The sequence below is a fragment of the Ipomoea nil genome, unplaced genomic scaffold (genome assembly GCF_001879475.1).
Source record: "Ipomoea nil cultivar Tokyo-kokei standard unplaced genomic scaffold, Asagao_1.1 scaffold0415, whole genome shotgun sequence".
NCBI lineage: Eukaryota > Viridiplantae > Streptophyta > Magnoliopsida > Solanales > Convolvulaceae > Ipomoea > Ipomoea nil.
In genome coordinates, this window is record NW_017616843.1 from 1,153,443 (window position 1) to 1,174,874 (window position 21,432).

Sequence of the window (21,432 nt, forward strand, 5' to 3'; positions counted from 1 at the left end):
TCATTCTGGAATTTTTAGTTCATAGATATGATTCTGGAATTTTAGTTCATCGATTATGGAATTATAGTTCATCGATTATGAAATTTTAGTTCATATGTTGTTGCTGAGAATCGAACCTGATTTTTTTTTTTAAGGGGAGACGCGCGTTTTTAATAAAACGACGTCGTTTTTGCATCCGTATGCACCATGCATGATGCATACGGATGCACAGTATAATTTGCCAATACGTAGTGAATTTAATTTCATTGTTTGGTTTGTGAAATGAATAGATTCAAGAATTGTATTACAATGTTTTTTTAGATTAAGAAATAGAAATGCAATAAATATTCAAAGGCAAAATTGTACTCCGTATAAAAATTGAGGGTAAGCATTCTTTCTTCATCTTTCAAAATACATGAATATAGTCCGCAAGAGTTTAGCTTAATGGTTTAGTAGATACTATGTTAGGAATATAGCGGAATAATGCGGAAGCGAAGAATCGAAAATTGAGAATTATAGAAGTTAAATAATAGGGAAAATATATAAATGAAGAAAATTATATAAAATGACAAATAAATAATTAACAAAGGGAAAATATAAATATATATAATTGTTAATCTCTAAAAAGAGAATAATAAAGAAAACAAATATATATATATATATATATATATATATATATATATATATATATATATATATATATATATATATATATATATATATATATATATAAGTATGTCTACGTGAAAGAAGACAAAAGAAAGAAGAAAGAAGAAGAATCAATTCTAATTGATGTCTAAAATGAGTGCATAATTACAAAGAAAGTCTAAGATATTTATACTCAAAATTGAGAGAGAAAAGCGGAGGATTAGTGCATGTAATGGCATGCAAATGGAGAATGCATTGCTAGCTAGCTACGTGGAGAGACATGCGGCAGAGGTGCGGTACGTGTGTCATGGAGAGATGCAGCTGCTGCGTGGAAGACTCATTCTTCATGGATTTTGAGCCATCAAATTATTATTTCCTAACAATCTCCACCTTGGATCAAATCCATTGTGGAATTAACAACTGGAACAGCCCGACTAAACTCAAGCACTACTTGAACTTAGCAACAGGAAGAGCCTCAGAATAGCAAGATGGAACACCATCAACCTCCTGTGTGACTGAAAGAGCATAAGCAACCAAGTTGGTTTCATCATCACTAGCATACCTAGCAGGTTTCTTGATTGTCCTCCTAGGCCGATCCATAGCAATGGAATACTCTCGTAGTGGCTCGACGAGAGGTGTTGTGCTAGTAGATGCATCATCTTTAGTATTACCGTCAGCAGTAGTAACACTATCAATAGGCCTGAATTCAAACTCCACCTTCTCACCAGTACTCTGTGTCTCACCTGTACTGGAAACTTTTCCAGAAGAAAGTAGTGCATTTTCATCAAAAGTGATATCTCGACTCAGAATGATTTTCCGAGAATCAGGAGACCATAGACGATACCCTTTTGACTCAGAAGCATAACCAAGGAAAATGCATTTGACAGCTCGCGGGTTTAATTTACCCGTACTAGAATGAGCATAAGCAGGACATCCAAAAACTCTTAAGATAGAGTAATCAACAGGATTACCTGACCAAACTTCCTCTGGAATTTTGAAATCAAGGGATGAATGTGGAGATCTATTTACCAAATAGCAAGCAGTAGAAACGGCTTCGGCCCAAAAATCACGCCGTTTCCATAACCCAGCATTAGAGAGCATACAACGAGCTCTTTCCAATAGAGTCCTGTTCAAACGTTCGGCAACACCATTTTGCTGGGGTTTACCAGGCAAGGTCTTGTGCCTGGCGATTCCATTTGCCGCACAAAAGTCATTGAAATCTGACTCACAGAATTCCAAGCCATTGTCTGTCCTGAGCTTCTTGACTTTTTTACCTGTCTGAGTCTCAACAAGTATTTTCCACTTCTTGAAAATAGAAAATGCCTGATTTTTATGTTTCAGGAAATAGACCCAGACTTTACGAGAAAAGTCATCAATAATAGACATAAAATATCTACAGCCTCCCATAGACTGGAATTTAGTCGGTCCCCATAAATCGGAATGTATATATTCCAATACATCTTTGGTACGGTGTGTAGCAGTAGAGAAACTAACCCTCTTTTGTTTCCCAAAAACACAATGCTCACAAAATTGTAATTTACCCGTACCTGAATCACCAAGGAGACCTTTCTTGCTCAGGAGATGCATGCATTTCTCACTCATATGTCCCAGACGCATATGCCATAATTGAGTGAGATCCGCATCAGACATCGATGAGGATACCGCTACTGAACCTGTCACAGTACTGCCATGCAACACGTACAAGCTTCCAGAACGAGAAGCTTTCATGAGAACAAGAGAGCCTTTTATGACTTTCAGAACTCCACCTTCAGCTATGTACTTGCACCCCAGAGATTCCAAGGTGCCCAAGGATATCAGATTGCGTTTCAAATCAGGAATATACCGAACATTGGTAAGAGTCCTGACAACATTATCATGAGTTTTAATATGAACACTTCCAATTCCACTAACCTTGCATTGGGTATCATTACCCATCAAGACAACTCCACCATCAACTGGTTCCAGAGAGACGAACCAGTCTTTGTGAGGACACATGTGGAACGTACAACCAGAGTCCAAAATCCACTCAGTCTTGCTCCGTTTGTCACCGGAGCTAACAGATAACATAACATCGCCTTCTGAATCACTTTCAACAACACTAGCTTCAGCAGACTTCTTTTCTCTCTCTTGCTTGTTTTTCAACTTGAAGCATTCAGTCACATCGTGACCCTGCTTCTTGCAGTACTTACAGGATTTGTTGGACTTACGTCCTTTGGACTTGGATCTAGATTTTTTATTGCTACTCTCTGTTTCAAGTGAACGACCCCTTACAGTCAAGCCTTCACCTTTGTCCTCAGACTTAATTTCAGAGTCAAACTTTTCTTTGGACAATAAGTTTGACTTAACATTGTCAAAAGTAAGGGTATCACTACTATTACCATACAACATAATTTCTTTGAAATGCTTGTACGATTTAGGGAGAGAGACAAGCAATAAAACAGCACGATCCTCATCTTCAATTACGACATCAATATTTTCCAAGTCCAATAAAATAGAATTAAATTCATCCAAGTGAGATTTAATCGAAGTACCTTCCGTCATACGGATTGTGTACAGACGCTCCTTCAGGCGTAGCTTGTTCGCCAGAGACTTGGCCATATAAAGCGACTCCAGCTCGGACCATAAATTTGACGTAGTCTTCTCACTTACCACTTCACGTAGAACCTCTTTAGACAGGCACAATTGAATGGTTGAACGTGCCTTGTCATCCAAATCTTCCCAATCTTCATCTGTCATTGTAGCCGGTTTCTTCTTCTTCCCAGCTAGTGCTTTCTTCAAACCGTTCTGGGTTAGAACGGCTTCCATCTGAACCTTCCAGATAGAAAAGCTAATTTTCCCGTCGAACTTCTCGATATCGAACTTAGTAACAGTCGACATCTTTGAAAATAATTCTCAATTAAACCGCTCTGGTACCACTTGTTAGGAATATAGCGGAATAATGCGGAAGCGAAGAATCGAAAATTGAGAATTATAGAAGTTAAATAATAGGGAAAATATATAAATGAAGAAAATTATATAAAATGACAAATAAATAATTAACAAAGGGAAAATATATATATATATATATTTGTTTTCTTTATTATTCTCTTTTTAGAGATTAACAATTATATATATTTATATTTTCCCTTTGTTAATTATTTATTTGTCATTTTATATAATTTTCTTCATTTATATATTTTCCCTATTATTTAACTTCTATAATTCTCAATTTTCGATTCTTCGCTTCCGCATTATTCCGCTATATTCCTAACATACTACTTGAGAGAAGAGAATAAGGTTCGAACCTCGGCGGTGGCTGCATTGTGGGAATTATGTCTAAAGTGGGCATGCAGATTCCTTGTGCACCATGACGCCGTTACTGTTAACGGAGCACACATTTTTTTGTGTGTTAGACATTACAGTGTATCTAAACCGACACGGCCTCATGTATTATTTTTATATTATCAAATGAAACTACAGTTATATCAAAATGATACCGTAATTGTGGTGAAATGAAACTGCAGTGTATATAAAATGAAACTGAATAACATTTCACATATTTGAGTGTGTATTGTGCAATGAAACTGTAGTTATATCGAAATGATCATGTAGTTATGTTTTAGTGAAACTATAGTGTATATAAAATAAAATTAAATAACATTTTCACATATTTGAATGTATAAATATGGAATGAGACTGTAGTTATATCGAAATGAAACTGTAGTTGTGTTGAACTGAAACTGCAGTATATACAAAATGAAACTGAATAACAGAATTACTTTTTGTGGAAAGGCGTGAAACAGGTACCGTTTCTTTTCATTAAACAAAACGACGTCGTTTTAAAGCGTCGGTGCATAATCGATTATGCACCGCGGTACATGATATAATTTGCCCTCTTTCAATTTGGGGTTACAGATTCAACCTTTTGGGAGAAAAAAATACATAAACATAATAAGTTAATTTACACCCAACGCAATGGTGCATGGTGGTTCTTAGTAGACTTGGATATGGAGTGAGACAGGACAGGAAGTCCCCAGTGGCAACACCACAAAATTTGAGGGCAAACACTCTCCTCCATGCCCATTACGTTTACTCTCTTCACCACTTCACCATAAATCTTACCAATTGCCATCGACAACCCTTTACACTCTATCTTCAACTTCAACTTCAACTTCCTACACCGCCAGACCCTCAGCCCTCGTATCATCACCCTTCCGTTGTTTCCTTTCATCCAACGCCATCTCCGCCGCCGCCGTGTGGGCTCCGTCGCCTTCGCCCCCGCCTCATCAAGCTTTTTGTATTTCCCGGCGGTCCAGTTGTGAAACCCCATCATATCCCTAATAAGTAATCTTGAAATATTTGCAATGCAAGCAAGCAGATAGGCGACCCTAACTCGATAGGATATATGGAATAATTAGAAAAGAAGAAGAAGGGATGAAAGCATGCATGTTCATAGTGTAACAATAGTTGAGATATATATAGAGAGAACGATAGATGGGGAAAGGAAATGTATTTAAAAAGCAGAGAATTTTGCAGCGAGCGGCAGTCAATTTAATTGCACATGGATCGGAGAATAATATTGGTGAGGAAATTAAAATTTGACATAATTTTTTATTATACACTTTACGTCAACTAATCCTATATCTCCAGAATTCTACCCAAGAATCAATAAAAGAAGTAAATCACGAGCTACTCTATCCGTCCTCAAGTTCCCAATACCTATACACTCTGTTCACGGGGTATCTATCCATCACCTCTAGTCAAATTTAATCCTTTTGCCTTTAGATACATGGTTAAGGTTGATAGAAAACTTATGGTTGATGCACAAACTGATAATCAGTTAATAAGTTCTCATTATTATTATTTTTTTCACAACCAATCATTTTTTTACTTATCACTTATGGAGGAAATTTTCCTGCTTGCATGCTTAGGAATATTTTTTTTTTCTAGCTACTCATTCTCAAAAGTAGAGAGAGCACATGCCTCCACTACTTTCAACTGGACAGTATTAGTCAACTTCTAGTTTTTGAGGAGCATTTCCATCTACTCTGATCTTCTGTAATTAGGGATCATATATAAATGTCAAATGTTCATTGGCACAGAATGACTAATTTTATTTTCTTTTAATTATTAAGTAAACATTCTCATTACTTAAGTTTTCAACTTCAAGAAAACACATATTGGTACTATACATCCACTTAAAAAAAAAAAAAGTTAAATAACCAGCTTGGTTAGTGTGAGTGGAGTTTAGAAGTTCAAACCCCCACTCATATGAAAAAATCAATCTGACCAGTATTTTGTTCCTTAATTAGGTTGACCCGGTTTTAATTATAAATTAAACAATGTGTATATATATATATATATATGACTTTCATTCCTACAATGTGTATATATGACGTTCATTCCTATTCCTTGTGTCTAACCCCATGAACAAAACACATCGTATCCTAAATAGTTATAATCAATGATTTGGAATTGTAGTATTGATCTAATCATTGAAATTTGTTAGGACCTTGCTTTCAACATTGCTACAAATCCTACAATATGTAAAGGTTGAAAGATAGGGCTAAAATTTGGCCTGCACTTAATTTGGATTCCTCCAAACACATGTGTATATGGTATCAATATCATATTTTAAGCAGTACATTGCACTCATGGAGAAAGAGGGGACTTATGGAGCAGAAAGTTTGAGTTATATCCATGTATGTAGTGCAGTGTTAGTAGTAGTTGATTGGTTATCTTTTGAGATTTGAAGATGCTCTTCTTTCCCTTTGGACACATGGCTAGGAGAGTGTGTGGTGTGGTTCTATAGTCTGAAAAAATATATATAAAGTGATTAGTAGATGATGGTGATAAGAGGAATATTGTTGACATGTGCAATGATAGCTAGATTTGTCAATTAAAAATTGTTTAAGGCCAATGATTTGTTGTATAGGAGGGGATTAATTTGGTTAGTTGTTTATTGTAAGAGGACAAAAGATCTAGTCATACTTCATTGTAGTTTAAACAAAGCTATGAATATGGCTCAAGTACATACGAATTATAATACACATGTGGGTGGATGAGATTATTATATATTATAATTTTTTGAGAAAGTTTTGTTCTCACTTAAATGTACGTGTCCACTTAAAGGAAAATGATAACATGAAAATTTGTTCACTGAAAAATATTAATGTTGAGTTTGTCTCATATATGGATTAGGAATAAGTGTTTGTCTCATACTAGGAGTAGGAGTGAAACGGGTAGACCTATTGTATAAGGATTGGATGCCTATAAATATATTGGTTGTATCCCTAAAGGGTAGTGTCACTACTATCACCATCACTATGAATAAGAGAATTGTTTCGCTCCCGTGGATGTAGGCACTTTGCCGAACCACGTAAATCTTGCCTTCTTTACCCTTTTTGCCATTATTATTTTTCTTGTTCTTGTTAATCTCAACAAATTGGTATCAGAGCATAGTTGAGATGGCTAGTTCAAGTACAAAATTCAAGGTATCAAAGTTTGATGGCATAAGGAATTTTGGGTTATGGCGGTCTAGGATAAAGGATTTGTTGGCATATCAGGGCCTTCTGAAAACCTTGAGGGCGAAAAATTCAGCAAATCTGGAAGAGGCTGATTGGAAGGAGTTGAAGAAGCAGGAAGCTACGGACGTGGTACATGCTGATGACTCTTATTATAGTGAAGGTGATGCTCTAGCGGCAACTAGTAACAAGTTCGAACATTGTTTGGACTTGTTGGGCGTTTCTAGATGCTAGATGAGAAGGTGGTGACGGGCGCTGTGGTATTGGGCAGCGCGGATACCAGGAGGGGTCGCGGACCTGGTATGGGCCAGTATGACACTAGCATGGGTCGGGCTTGACATAAGTCACGGCTGGTATGGGAGGACTTCTCGGGACGACGAAGAAGTTCGTGAACATGCACTGGGAAACGTTTGATGCTGCGTGGTGCGTGTTACTAACCAGTGGCAATTACTGGTTAGTGGAGCATTGGGCAAGGCACACGGGTTTAGTGTGACTTTGCAGGGGCGCTGTTGTGTTGGGACAGCGTGGATACCAGGAGGGGATATGGACCTGGTATGGGCCGGATGTAGGAAGCCAGCTGAACGGGGCAGTTAGTATGAGTCGCAGCGGTATAACAGGTCGACGGCTGAGGGGCGAATGGCTTGGAACAAAGCTGTTCGTGTACTTGCACTGGGTAACGTTTGATGCTGCGTATGCATGTGGTTGGCTAGTTGGGATGAGCATGGTTGTTCCTACCCATGTGTATATGTGAGATAAGTTTTTTTCTCCTAAGGGGCATAATTGTGAAGGTGGAGATGGTGAGATAAGTCTTTTTTCCTAAGGGACATATTTGCTAAGGTGGAGATTTGTTGAGTTATCTTTTTCTCCTAAAGGACATATTTGCGAAGGTGGAGAAGTCTTTTCTCCTAAAGGGCATATATGTGAAGGCGGAGATGGTGAGATAAGTCTTTTCTCCTTAAGAGCATATTCGTCAAGGTGGAGAATTGTTGAGTTATCTTTTCTCCTAAAGAACATATTCGCCAAGGTGGAGATTGTTGAGTTTGTTTCATATATGGATTAGGAATAAGTGTTTGTCTCATACTAGGAGTAGGAGTGAAACGGGTAGACCTATTGTATAGGGATTGGATGCCTATAAATATATTGGTTGTATCCCTAAAGGGTAGTGTCACCACTATCACCATCACAAATAATAAGAGAATACTTTCACTCCCGTGGATGTAGGCACATTGCCGAACCACGTAAATCTTGTCTTCTTTATCCTTTACTGCCATTATTATTTTTCTTGTTCTTATTAATCTCAACAAATAAGAACCAATCTCAACTATTTATCTATATATCTATCTGGATCTAATGGTTCTAGAGCAAGGAGGGAAAAAAATTCATGTGTCATTTTGATAATTATTTCAAACTTTAGAAGTGAAATTTGCAACCCTATATATATGGTGAACTTTGCAACACTATACCTTGCATTTTGGCTAGCTTGAAGTGCAAATTGAGTCAGATGCCAAGGCAGTTATTGAAGCCATTAGGACCAATCTTTGTTGTATTTCTTCTTTTGATATGATCATTGAGGATATTAGAGACCTAGCTAAAAGTTTCTCAAATGTTAGCTTTGTGTTTACTAAATGATCTGCATAGAACCGTCCATATGCTAGATAGCCAGGGAAGCTTTAGATATTTTATTGACCGTAAAGAGTGGTAGGATTCACCTCCTTTGTTCCTTTTGGATGTACTTGTTTCGGATTTGAATTAACGAATTTCTGTTGTTTGCTTTCCAAAAAAAAAATGCAATGCACTTATGGTTCATCTTTTATTTTCAAAAAAAAAAAACAAAAAAAACAAGAGTTCATCTTTTAAAGTTTATGGTTTAGATTTTTGGTTTGGTTTAGTGTATCGTTTTTAAATTTTAGTTTGGGATTCACTTTTCACTACTTAGGGTTTAATATTTACCGTTTAGATTTAGATTTTAGGGTTTAGGTTTTAAATTTAAGTGGTGGTGGTAATAGAGTAATTTTCTTTATTGTTTTCTTGCATGGAGTTTATGAGGCATTATGTCCTTTAATTCTAGGGAGATTTATTTGGTAGGTTTTATCGTTTTTTTTTTTTTTTTTTTTTTTTTTTTCTCCCAAAAGGTTGAATTTTCAACTTCAAGGGTCCATCATACCCCGGTCCGACAGAGTATTTGGGTGGGGATGTAAATTACGGCGACTCAATGGCTCAGCAAACAAGGCTAAATGCAGGATGCGCACAAGGGATTTTTCCACTTTGGGCATCCCACATTGCTGTTGCCGATGTTCGAATATTGATCTCTTCTCTCAAATATTGTCTACTGAACCATTAAGCTAAGCGGCGCCCGTGCGGGCAGGTTTTATCTTTTCTATCCAAAGCTCTCGTCGCCTCTCTTCGATTTCCGATTGGGATTTTCCGTCCTTGGTTGTGAACTTTCGTCATGGATTTAAATTTATTCTTTTCATTTTTTTTTCCCTGCACTTTGTTAGAGTATGCTTTCTATTAGGTTTAATTTATTATATTGATATTGATGAATTTGTGATTCTAGGAGTGTGCAACGTAAGTTGATGAAATATGCATTACTGGGCTTAATACAGTGCATCGTAAGATATTGAACTATGTTTGAATGCACACTCAGAGAGTTATCAATATTACAAACATTTGAATCTTACCAACATGATGAAGTATTGAATTTTACTCTTTGCAATGAGATTGCATAGCATAGCATATCAAATTACTGTCCAATGAAGAGTTTGTAATCCTGACGTGTCAACATTTAGAATCGATAGATACAACGGCCTGTGTACACATTATGAAATGTGAACCCCTCTTATATCTCAGATATATACAGTATATGATTGGAGTTACTGGAAAACAAAACAAAACAGCACTTCATATAAACGTCGTCATGAAGAGCATATAGCTTCAAATAACTTACCGTAGATAGTAAAATCATACTTTGAAGCAAAGCAGCAAAAATGGAGATGCGGGGTATCGATCCCCGTACCTCTCGCATGCTAAGCGAGCGCTCTACCATCTGAGCCACATCCCCTATTGTTTATCCTTACATTGTTTACTTATCTATTACATTAATGATAATTCAACGATAACCTTCCCGTTAACGTTGCAACTGCAGGTTTGCCTAATTTGATAAACTTTGATCTTTCACAAAATTTTTTAACATATATATTTCCTGTTCATATAAGAATCCTCTCCAGGTGAGAATCTGTAGATCAATCTAAACCATCGATATGTAATATCTTATGGATAAGAAATCAAGTAAAAATAAGCAGGTCATTTTCATAAATATTATGAATTTTTAATATTTATGAAAATGACCCCTCCATTTTTATCTTTATTTTCGACTATTAGGTATACTTTTCTTCAAAAAACTATTAGATATACTAAATCAATGGTTTTGATTTGTCAACATGTTTTCACATGGGCATGGTTCTCATGGGAGTCGAACTTTGTATATGATCATGTTCAAATGAGATCAATGTTTTCCATGAGAACTTGCGAACTAATTTGATTCTTTCATATTATATTGAATGATCAATAACTAAATACAAGACATAAGGGAGAGCAAATAAAAATTATGGCACAAAATATTAAATATATACTAATATTGAAGAGCTAACTGCTGATTGCCAAACAAGGACATTGCGAGGTAGTTTCCACTTCAATTTGTTGTGTGATTTGAATATTTTTTTTGTCAATAAATCCCCCAAGCAATTAATATGACTGACTTAATTATATTTTTTTATTTTTTATTTAAAAAAACAATTATTATTATTATTATTATTATTATTATTATTATTAAATATATGTATACCAGTTGGGAAGCAAATAGAGAGAATATGCTCCGCAAAGCTCGCAAGTTCCGGTCGTGATCGCCGCTCTGTTTCTCCGATCGTGGCCCTCTCTCTCGATCGTGGTCCGAGAGAGTGTTTCTCCCTAGGCTTCTAGGGCATATATCTTTGTTTGTTTTTCCCCTTTCACGATGAATATCGCTCGGCTTGTAATCATCACTTTTGCTCTTATCATATATCGGATTCATACTGATTTGATCGCTATGGACATCGGCCCGCTGGAACAACAATGTGCAGCACTATCGCTGGCGGAGGAGGAGGCAGGGGGCATGGAAGTGCCGGAGATGCCGTCTGTACCTGATGAGACGATCCACCATAATCTGGTGGGGCGTTTTCTCACGGATCGGGTGATCAAGGCAGAACACATGCAGCAAGTTTTTGCCTCTGTTTGGCGCCCGGTGATGGGGATGTATGCAGTGACGCTAACTGAGGATCTCTTTTTGTTTCAATTCCCTCATCCAAAAGATTTACAGAGGGTGATCGAGGATGGGCCTTGGTCTTTCGACAATCAACTCCTCATCTGCGATCAGGTTCTATCTGGTACCAGACCGGAAGAAGTGGTGCTGGATTCGGTTCCATTCTGGGTCCAGATTCATGGACTCCCGACGATGTATGCCTCTCCAGCGTTTGTAGCTAAGATCGGGGAATATGTGGGGACGTTCATCGCACCGGATCCTCTCAATTTCGGGGGGGCCTGGAGAAGTTTCTTCAGAATCAGAGTCCGCCTGAATGTTTTATCCCCGCTGAAACGCCGCATGAAGCTGCTCCGTCGCGATGGATCTTCTCAATGGATCACGTTCCGTTACGAAAGATTGGGTACCTTCTGCTACTGTTGCGGCCTCCTAGGGCATTCGGATAAGTTCTGCAAAACGGCCTACGAATTGAACATCCTGCCAGATGCTTTCCCATTTGGCGCATGGATGCGTGCAGGACCACGGCGCCAAGCTAGACCGGTAGGGGCTCGATGGTTGCTATCTTCTGGCGTGTCTATGACACCAGCGTCCTCCACCCCTGAGATCGGGATACCCCCGGCCACTCTGGTGACAATGGAGGAGGATAAGGGTTTGCATGGAGATCTGAAAAGGAGACGGGAGGAGGGTACTAGTTCTGACAGCGTGCATGACGAGGATGTCCGCATGGTGGAATCTTCAAAAAACTCGGAGATGGCGGGTCTGGTAGACCAGGCTCGCCCGGATCAATGAGTCTCCTTAGCTGGAACTGCCGGGGTTTGGGTGGCACCCGGACAGTTCGCGAATTGCTGGGTTTTGTGACCCGGCAGCGACCCGAATTTGTCTTCCTCATGGAGACAAAAGCCAGTGCGAGTCAAGTGGAACGTGTTAGAGTGCGTTTGGGATTTGAAGGGTGTATTAATGTGGACAGAGTAGGGATTGGTGGGGGTTTGGCTTTGATGTGGAAGGTGGCAGACATGGCGTCCCTGTTGGATTATTCGGCGAACCACATAAACGTGAAGGTGACGTTACCAGGCCAACCTGCCTGGCGACTAACATGCTTCTACGGGTTCCCAGAGCGGTCAAGGAGACATGATGCGTGGAATTTGCTGCGAGAATTGAAGGCCCAATCTGACCTACCTTGGGTCGTGATAGGTGACTTCAACGACATTGCAAGTCACGCAGAGAAAAGGGGCGTAAACCCACATCCAGATTCTTTAATCCGGGGCTTTAATGACACACTGCTGGACTGTGGCCTATCGGATTTGGGGATGGTGGGGTACGAGTTTACTTGGGAACGTGGACGGGGAACACATCGGTGGGTTGAAGAGCGGTTAGACAGGGCGGTGGCCTCGGGGGATTGGTGTGAGATGTATACGGGGGTGTCTGTTTATAACTTACCCTCGGTAACATCTGATCACAGTGCTCTGAATCTGGTGATGGAGGGTGGTCGCATTGGGAGGAGAACCAGGGGCTTTCGATTTGAGTCGGCTTGGATGCTGGATGCAAACTGTAAACAGGTCGTGGAGTCCGCCTGGGGCCGTCAACGCGGGGATACCTTCCAGCAGAAGGTGGCAAGGTGCGGAGAAGCGTTACGGAAATGGGGAGGGGATTATGCGCAACGGTTTGGGCGGCGTTTACGGGGACTGCTCATACTGCTTGAGAATCTGAGAGGCAGTTACCGGGAAGCAGATTTGACATGACTACGGGATGTGGAATGTGAAATCCGCAATCTTTATGCGCAGGAAGAGCTGTACTGGAGGCAACGATCCAAGCAATTATGGCTGGAAGCCGGAGATCGTAACACTAAATTTTTCCACGCTACAGCAACGACCAGGAAACGTAACAATGCTCTACGGCGTGTCCGAGACATCACGGGCTCCTGGGCAGAGGGACAGAACATGCATGATGAAATCTTGAGGTACTATGAATTTATTTTTCAAACGCAATCATGTGATATTGCCCTTTTGAATAGGGTGCCGACATGTATTACTGAGGCTATGAATGCTGAACTTCTGCGGCCGATTGAGCCTAATGAAGTGCAGCAAGCGCTCTTTTCCATGTCACCGGATAAATCTCCGGGACCTGACGGGATGACTCCCGCTTTCTACCAATCTTTCTGGTCAATTGTGGGGGAAGATCTCACACGTTTTGTGCGGGATTGCATCACAAATTGTGACTTTCCAATTGGCCTGAATGAAGCAAACATTGTTTTGATTCCAAAGAAGAAAGTCCCCGAAACGGTCTCTGATTTGAGACCGATTGCTTTGTGCAATGTTGCGTACAAAGTGATTGCTAAGGTGGTAGCAAACCGGTTAAAAGCTGTTCTTGATGTTATTATTTCACCGTCACAAAGTGCCTTTGTCCCGAATAGATTAATTACAGACAATATTATTGTGGCCGGGGAAGTAGGGCACTATTTGCGAAGAAAGAATGGGGGTAAAGACGGTTGGGCGGCTTTGAAGCTGGACATGGCCAAGGCTTACGACCGTATGGAATGGGGTTTCTTGCAAGGTATGTTAACAGCACTGGGATTCGCCCGGGAATGGGTGGACTTGGTGTTATTGTGTGTGAGTACAGTCAGATATAATATCCTGGTCAATGGGGAAATTGCCGGTGCAGTGACTCCAACAAGAGGAATTAGACAGGGGGATCCGATTTCGCCGTATCTATTTATTGTTTGTGCCGAATGTCTGTCTCTTATTCTGTACCAACAGGAAGCTGGTGGCAATATCCATGGGATCAAAGTTGCGAGAGGGGCTCCCTCGATCTCGCACCTCTTTTTCGCAGATGACAGCCTTCTGTTCTTCAAGGCGAAAGATTGTGAAGCTCAGGTGGTGAAATCATGTTTAGACCGCTATTGTGCTGCCTCGGGCCAACTCATCAATTTTGACAAATCTAATATTTTATTTAGCAAAAATACTGGGATGGATATGCGTTCCCATGTGGCAGGTGTGTTTGGGGTGCGGCAGACAGAGGATTTTGGCCGTTATTTGGGACTCCCATCGTTCCTTGGGCGAAACAAATCTGAGGTGTTTCGATATATTGAGCAACGGGTTCGGGATAGGATTACTATGTGGCAGGAAAATTTTTTGAGTAGAGCAGGCAAAGAGATTCTTTTAAAAAGCGTAGCTCAAGCCATGCCCATTTTTGCCATGTCTGTTTTCCTTCTTCCATTAGGAGTTTGTGACGCTATTGAAAAGCTAATGAACCGTTTTTGGTGGAACAGTGGCGGGTCGGGCAACAGAGGTATTCATTGGATGAGCTGGACTAGGTTGGCAACCCCAAAATGCAGTGGTGGGATGGGTTTCAAGCGCCTCCACGATTTTAACCTGGCGCTATTGGCAAAGCAAGGATGGCGCCTCTTGATGAATCCCGAGTCTCTGGTGGCTAGACTTCTCAAAGCTCGGTATTTCCCTACGAATTGTTTTCTTGATGCCAAGTTGGGGCACAACCCGAGCTTCCTTTGGCGTAGCATCCTAGCCGGGCAGGATGTGTTGCGACAAGGCGTGTCGCGGAGGGTGGGTGATGGGCGAGACACTCTAATATGGGGCTGGCCATGGCTGATAGACTCAGGGGATCCCACTATTCATACACCACGTATTGAACAACTAAAAGACGCTACTGTAAGTAATCTTCTGACAGCGGATGGCAAATGGGATGAGGAGCTGCTGCGTGATATTTTCATTGAGGAGGATATCCAGAGGATTATGAACACTCCTATTTCTCCTTCATACACGGATACATGGTGCTGGAGGGGGACTCGCGGGGAATCTATTCGGTCAAGCAAGGATATCATCTTCGCACTAGCCAGCTGCTCCATTCTAACTATGATGGCAGATTTGGAGAATGGAAGAAGTTGTGGGCGTTGCCTGTTCCCCCAAAGATCAGAAATTTCCTTTGGCGCTGCGTCTCGAATTTGCTACCGGTCCGTGAAAACCTTCAGGTTCGAGGGGTGTGGATTGGTGGAGGTTGTCCATTATGCATCGCCGACCAGGAATCAATCTCGCATTTATTTTGTGATTGCACAGTGGCCATTCAAGTCTGGAATTCTGTCCAAATTAAAGGTGGTGTCTCTTTTGTTGATATGATGGAGGCTAATCTACGCAGTACGCCTAATTATGCTCTAAATGCAGTTGCAGGCCTTTGGGTTATTTGGCTTGCAAGGAATGAGATGGTTTGGAATGGCAATGCTTGGCCACTTTCGAAACTGCTGAAGGATATTAATGAATTGGTGAAGCTCTGGACAGACACGTATGTGAACTCAGACTCACACAGGAGTCCCCGGCCTTCATGCTCTACCCACATTCTGCACCGACAGCCGAGGTCCATCTTACGTTGCAACGTCGACGCGGCATTGAAGGGGGAGGACGTAGGATACGGAGCAGTTATCTGTGCCCACACCGGTCAATTTGTCGCTGCCCGCAGTGGTAAACTCTCTTGTGCACCAATTCCTTATTTGGCGGAGACGATGGCGGTGAAAGAAGCTCTCTCATGGCTCAAGAGTAGATCCATCCGGGAAGTCATCATCGAAACAGATTGTCAAGCTTTTTGTATTAGTTACAATTCTGGACTTCTAGATTTATCGTATGTTGGTTTAGTTGTAAAGCAATGTCAATCCATTGCTAGGGACGTTGGGAACGTTCAGGTTCGCCATGTCCGTAAGTCAGGGAACCATGTGGCTCACGCGCTGGCGAGGGCGACTGTTTCGTTATCTGTCCTTGGTGTGTGGGATGACCACCCGCCTTCTTGTATCGCGCATTTGATTTAATGAATTGTTTATTTCTTGCTCAAAAAAAAAAAATATATGTATACCCTTATGTCATTTTACATATTAATCTAAACAGTTAATTTTTCAAATATCTTTTTACCAACCGTTGATATAATTCGTTGGTCAAATCCGCTAACCGCTGATTGTCAAACAAGGACATTGTGAGGTAGTTCTCACTTCAATTTGTTGTGTGATTTGAATACTCTCTTCGTCAACAAATCCTTCAAGTAGTTAATATGATTGGCTTGATTAATTATTATTTTTAATTTTTTCATGGTATTAATAAAATAATTAGTAAATAAATATATAGCATTATTTAATTAAAAAATAGTGCACAAAAAAAATAATAAACAATGTAGTGAATATAATCAATTAATGAAATTGAATGTAAAGAATTTTTACATTGGAGAAAAATAAAGACAATATAACTAATAAAATTAATTCTCTTTATTATATTTATTGATAATGAATAATTTATTTTTTTAATAAAGACATTGTAGGGACAATGTAGCGAATATAATCAATTGATGAATTTGAATTTAAAGAATTTTTATATTGGAGAAAAATAAAGACAATATAACTAATGAAATTATTTCTCTTATTTAATTTATTGATAATGAATAATTTTTTTTGAATAAAGACATTGTAAACACATAATTCTAAATTAAAGAAATGCATATATATTAGTTTTTGTTGTAACTACTAAATTATTATTTAATTTAATAAGAGTAAAATAAAGTACTAATTATGCCAACTTTGATTGTATGGGGTTCGAACCTAAGACATTTCTTATTGAAATCAAAGAGTAAGTTAACGGTGAACTAACAGAAATTAACGAAAAAGATAATATTTAACGGAAAAGTTAACGGATAATCATATTCATTAAGGATAAATTAGTAATTTTAAGAAAAAATTAAAATCTAATCAATCTGAGCCATTCATTTGATTAAAAAATTTGACCGCCATTTTTTCTACCCATTATAGGCCTAACTCTCTTGGGCTCTTATTAGTATATATATATATATATATATATATATATATATATATATATATATATATATATATATATATATATATATATATATATATATAGTAGATTACAAAATTAAAAATTTGTAATATTTATAAAAATTGAGCCTTTTTTCTATTATTTATTTATTTATTAAATCAAAGAGTATATATAGTTTGTTCTTGCTATCACAATTGCTATTTGTGTTAGTTTCCTTCTTTTATCAGAAAAAAATAAAAGTAAAAATCTAACGGTTTCCGGTTGTGGCATGGAAATTTTGTTGTTGTTGAATTTGTGGTGATTTTTAGAAGTTTTGGTAGGTTTTCTTTTTGTTAGAATAGGGAAAACAAAAGTTCGTCTAAAGTTTAATTTTTTAATCTAGGGGTGTGCAAATTTCAGATCATTTTTGGTTAACTGACCGAATCGACAAAGTTCGGTTAATCGTTTTCGAACTGAACTTTTTCGGTTCGGTTAATGGTTAAAGGATTTTAAAATTTTGGTTAACGGTTAATTCGGTTCGAAAGGTCGGTTAACCGAAGTTTTTAATATATATATATATATATATATATATATATATATATATATATATATATATATATATATATAAATACTAATTTGAACTTATGGATGTTTGGAGTTTATAATTCATGTTTTTTATATTTTTTATGAATTTATTATGATATGTATTTTATTTTAATTGGATTTATTATTTAAGGTGTTATTTTTAGAATTTTAAATTTTAGTTTTAAAAAGTTCGATTAATCTGTTAACTGAAAAAAATTTCGGTTCGATGAATTCGGTAGAGCAAACTTCGGTTCAGTTAACGATTAAAAAAAAAAACAAAAACTTCGGTTAAAATGGTTCGATTAACCGAACGGTTAACCGATTGAACACCTTCTAAACTTGTGAATCCCTAATTTAAATCCTTCTTAATCTTTTTTTTTTTTGAAAACAAATCCTTCTTAATCTTATTCTACCATATTTCTTATCTTCTAAAATCATTCTTATTCTTTCCAAATCTCAATTCTCTACTTCTATTAATTTCTTGCGTGAGCAAGGAATTGTCAAGTTCTCTCCAATTCACTAAATTCGCCAATTCCGCTTTCAGCTCATCCGATCCACATCCACTTAGAGTGGATGGGAGGCGGATCCATTTAATGAAAATCTGCTACTAGTATATTAGATGCGGATATAACTTCTCAAAATTTACTATATTCAATTCGTCATTTGATAACCGACTGACCGTTTACTCTCCCTAACTGTAGATACGGAATGTGCCAACTACATATAAGAAATTTGAAGATTATATTATTTTTGAACTAGGATCACAATACAAGGTAAATCCTGATAAATGGTATAACTTGCATCAGCTCTCTCTAACATATGATAAAAGGGAGCGTTATGCTGTGCAACTGTGGTGCACACAGTTGCAAAAACGACATCGTTTTGACGTCCAATTTAAAAAAAAAAAAATCATTTCCGATTGCCATTAACGGCGTTATGTTGTGCATAATTTGAACTATACATCCATAACTTCATAATTATACATCTAGAATTGCATAACTATACATCTATAACTTCAAAACTATACATTCAGAATTGCATAACTACACACTCATTAACTTCATAACTCTACATTCAAAATTGCATAACTACACATCCCTAACTTCAAAACTATACATTCATAATTGCATAACTACACATCCATAACTTCATAACTATACATTCAGAATTGCATAACTACACATCCATAACTTCATAACTATACATTCGTATTTGCATAACTACACATCCATAACTTCATAACTATACATTCAGAATTGCATAACTACACATTCATAACTTCATAACTATACATTCGGAATTGCATAACTACACATCCATAACTTCATAACTATACATTCGGAATTGCATAACTACACATCCATAACTTCATAACTATACATTTAGAATTGCATAACTACACATCCATAACTTCATAACTATATATTCCGAATTGCATACATAACTTCACATCCATAACTTCATAACTATATAGAATTGCATGACTACACATCCATAACTTCATAACTATACATTCAGAATTGCATAACTACACATCCATAACTTCATAACTATACATTCAGAATATGAAATTATAATTTCATAACTATACATTTAGAATTGCATGCATAACTACACACCCATAACTTCATAAATCATAACTATACATCAAGAATTGCATAAATATATATTCAGAATGTGAAATTATAAAATTATGAACATATGTTTACGTAACTAATGGCCAAGGTTGCAAAAATCGCGCCTAGGCGCCGATTAATCGGCGCCAAGGCGCTAGGCGGTAGGAGGCCGCCGCGAGGAATGGCCTCGGCGGCCTCCTCCGCGGCCGGCTAGGCGGTCTAGGCGGCCGCCTAACCAGCCGGTTCGGCGGTTCGGCGATTTTTTTTTTTTTTTTTGTAAATGTCAGAAAACTTTCGGAAGACATAACTTTTTTTTCAAATCGCGTATTTTTTCGAGATCTATACACTGCAAACAGCCGTAGGCGATTTGGTCCACTAATTTCTCAAAAAAATGCTTCTTTAGCTCTTAATTTTAGTTTTTTTTTTATGTATTTAGATGGTTTCAACAATCTTTTGAACAATTTTACAACCACTTTTGTAAATAGTTTCTAAGGAATAACTATAGAAATCTTATATTTTAGTACTAAATTTTGAAAATTTTTAATTTTAATTTTTTTAATTAAAAAAAAAAAAATACAAAATCGGCGCCTAGTGGGAATTGGCTTTAGATATTGTTGATCATAAAGAATGGTAGAATTCACCTCCTTCATTCCTTTTGGATATACTTGTTTCGGATTGGATTTGAACTAATGAATTTCTGTTGTTTGCTTTCAAAAAAAAAGAAAAAAAAAGAAAAAAAAAAAGTGCAATGCACTTATGGTTCATCTTTTTTAAAGTTTATGATTTAGATTTTTGGTTTGGTTTAGTGTATCTATCCTAATTTTCAGAGCATGATCAGTCAAGTATGGAACAACAATAACGATATGAATGTTAACAAAAAAGGCTTTAGCTAGTGAGCTGACACAATGGAACAAGGAAACTTTTGGGAACATCTTCCATAGGAAAAAAACACACACTGGCGAGGATAGCAGGGATTCAACGGTGTCTTGCAAACCAACGGAGATCGGAGCTGTTTAAATTGGAAAGGAAATTAAGCAAAGAGTTAGATGAAATCTTATACCAAGAGGAGTAACTCTTTGAATTTTCGTTCCAAAGGGCTACAACTTTCATGAAGACCACAAAGGCTTATTTGGACATCATGTCAGTCATTTCTGGCCATGAACGCGTCAGGTTCCCATTCACACTTACGTCACGCGAGAGACAATGGCGTGAATAGGTTGAACCGGTTCACGCCGGCGTCACGCACGTGACAGGGGCGTGAATTAGAGCCCGAAATAATTTGGTGATGAGATTTGATCACTTGAAATAGAGGCTTGGGATGGATTTTTCAACATATCTTAGAGATCTTAGATCTGAATCATTTTTCTAATTTTCTTAGGTTAGATTTTAGAGAACTTTCTCTCTAGGGTAGGCTTAGATTAGCCACATACACACTCCAATTTCAAGAAGACTTTGCACTTGTGGATTCAATTTTGGTAACTATCTCTCTTCATCTTTTGCTTTCATATATTAATCTCTCCATTCCATCTCTTATAGTTGCTAGATTTGATTTTCCTATAAGTGTGATTTCAAATACATGATGTGTGGCTAGAAAACTTAGGAGTTGGATTTGATGATTTAGATATTATGTGTGCTTATTCTCAATTGTTGTAGAAATTATGTCTTGAATGTTTTTGTTGCGAATAATGTATTCTGTTGATTCTCTCCTCATCTTCAGCCGGGATGAGTGAGGAGTTTAGGAGAGTAGAATTGACAAGAGATTGCAATTCTATGGAGTCCTACATATTGGCATTCCCCGACCGTCAATCCGAGAGGGCAAGGTTCGGGAGGAGGCATAGGCTAGATGTATGATAAAATGTCTTAGTCACACTAAGGTGTGTTCTAAGAGTCTAGGCACGTATCGGACTAGTGTAGGCATAACGACTCCCAAAAGTGAGTCATAATTGCGTTGCATCAAATCCACCGTAGTCCAAAGCATGCATGTATAATGTCTAGTGATTCAATCCACCTCT

General features: G+C 38.1%; 3 protein-coding genes and 1 non-coding gene across 4 annotated transcripts; 3 read left to right on the forward strand and 1 right to left on the reverse strand.

The window, feature by feature from the left end:
• Positions 1 to 10,118: 10,118 nt before the first annotated feature.
• TRNAA-AGC lies at positions 10,119 to 10,191 on the reverse strand. Its single transcript has one exon. It is a non-coding gene; the product is annotated as a tRNA-Ala (tRNA).
• Positions 10,192 to 11,142: 951 nt separating this feature from the next.
• LOC109172169 lies at positions 11,143 to 12,213 on the forward strand. The gene has a single exon (XM_019321318.1). The coding sequence runs from the start codon at positions 11,143 to 11,145 to the stop codon at positions 12,211 to 12,213; it is 1,071 nt and encodes a 356-aa protein (XP_019176863.1).
• LOC109172170 lies at positions 12,210 to 13,163 on the forward strand. Its single transcript, XM_019321320.1, has one exon. It carries the CDS (start codon positions 12,210 to 12,212, stop codon positions 13,161 to 13,163), a length of 954 nt encoding a protein of 317 aa, XP_019176865.1.
• Positions 13,164 to 15,550: 2,387 nt separating this feature from the next.
• LOC109172171 lies at positions 15,551 to 16,231 on the forward strand. Its single transcript, XM_019321321.1, has one exon. The coding sequence runs from the start codon at positions 15,551 to 15,553 to the stop codon at positions 16,229 to 16,231; it is 681 nt and encodes a 226-aa protein (XP_019176866.1).
• The last annotated feature ends 5,201 nt before the right edge of the window (positions 16,232 to 21,432 follow it).

Coding starts and splice junctions, on each gene's coding strand:
- LOC109172169 (XM_019321318.1), top strand. CDS start 11,143: ATGAATATCGCTCGGCTTGTAATCATCACTTTTGCTCTTATCATATAT.
- LOC109172170 (XM_019321320.1), top strand. CDS start 12,210: ATGAGTCTCCTTAGCTGGAACTGCCGGGGTTTGGGTGGCACCCGGACA.
- LOC109172171 (XM_019321321.1), top strand. CDS start 15,551: ATGGAGGCTAATCTACGCAGTACGCCTAATTATGCTCTAAATGCAGTT.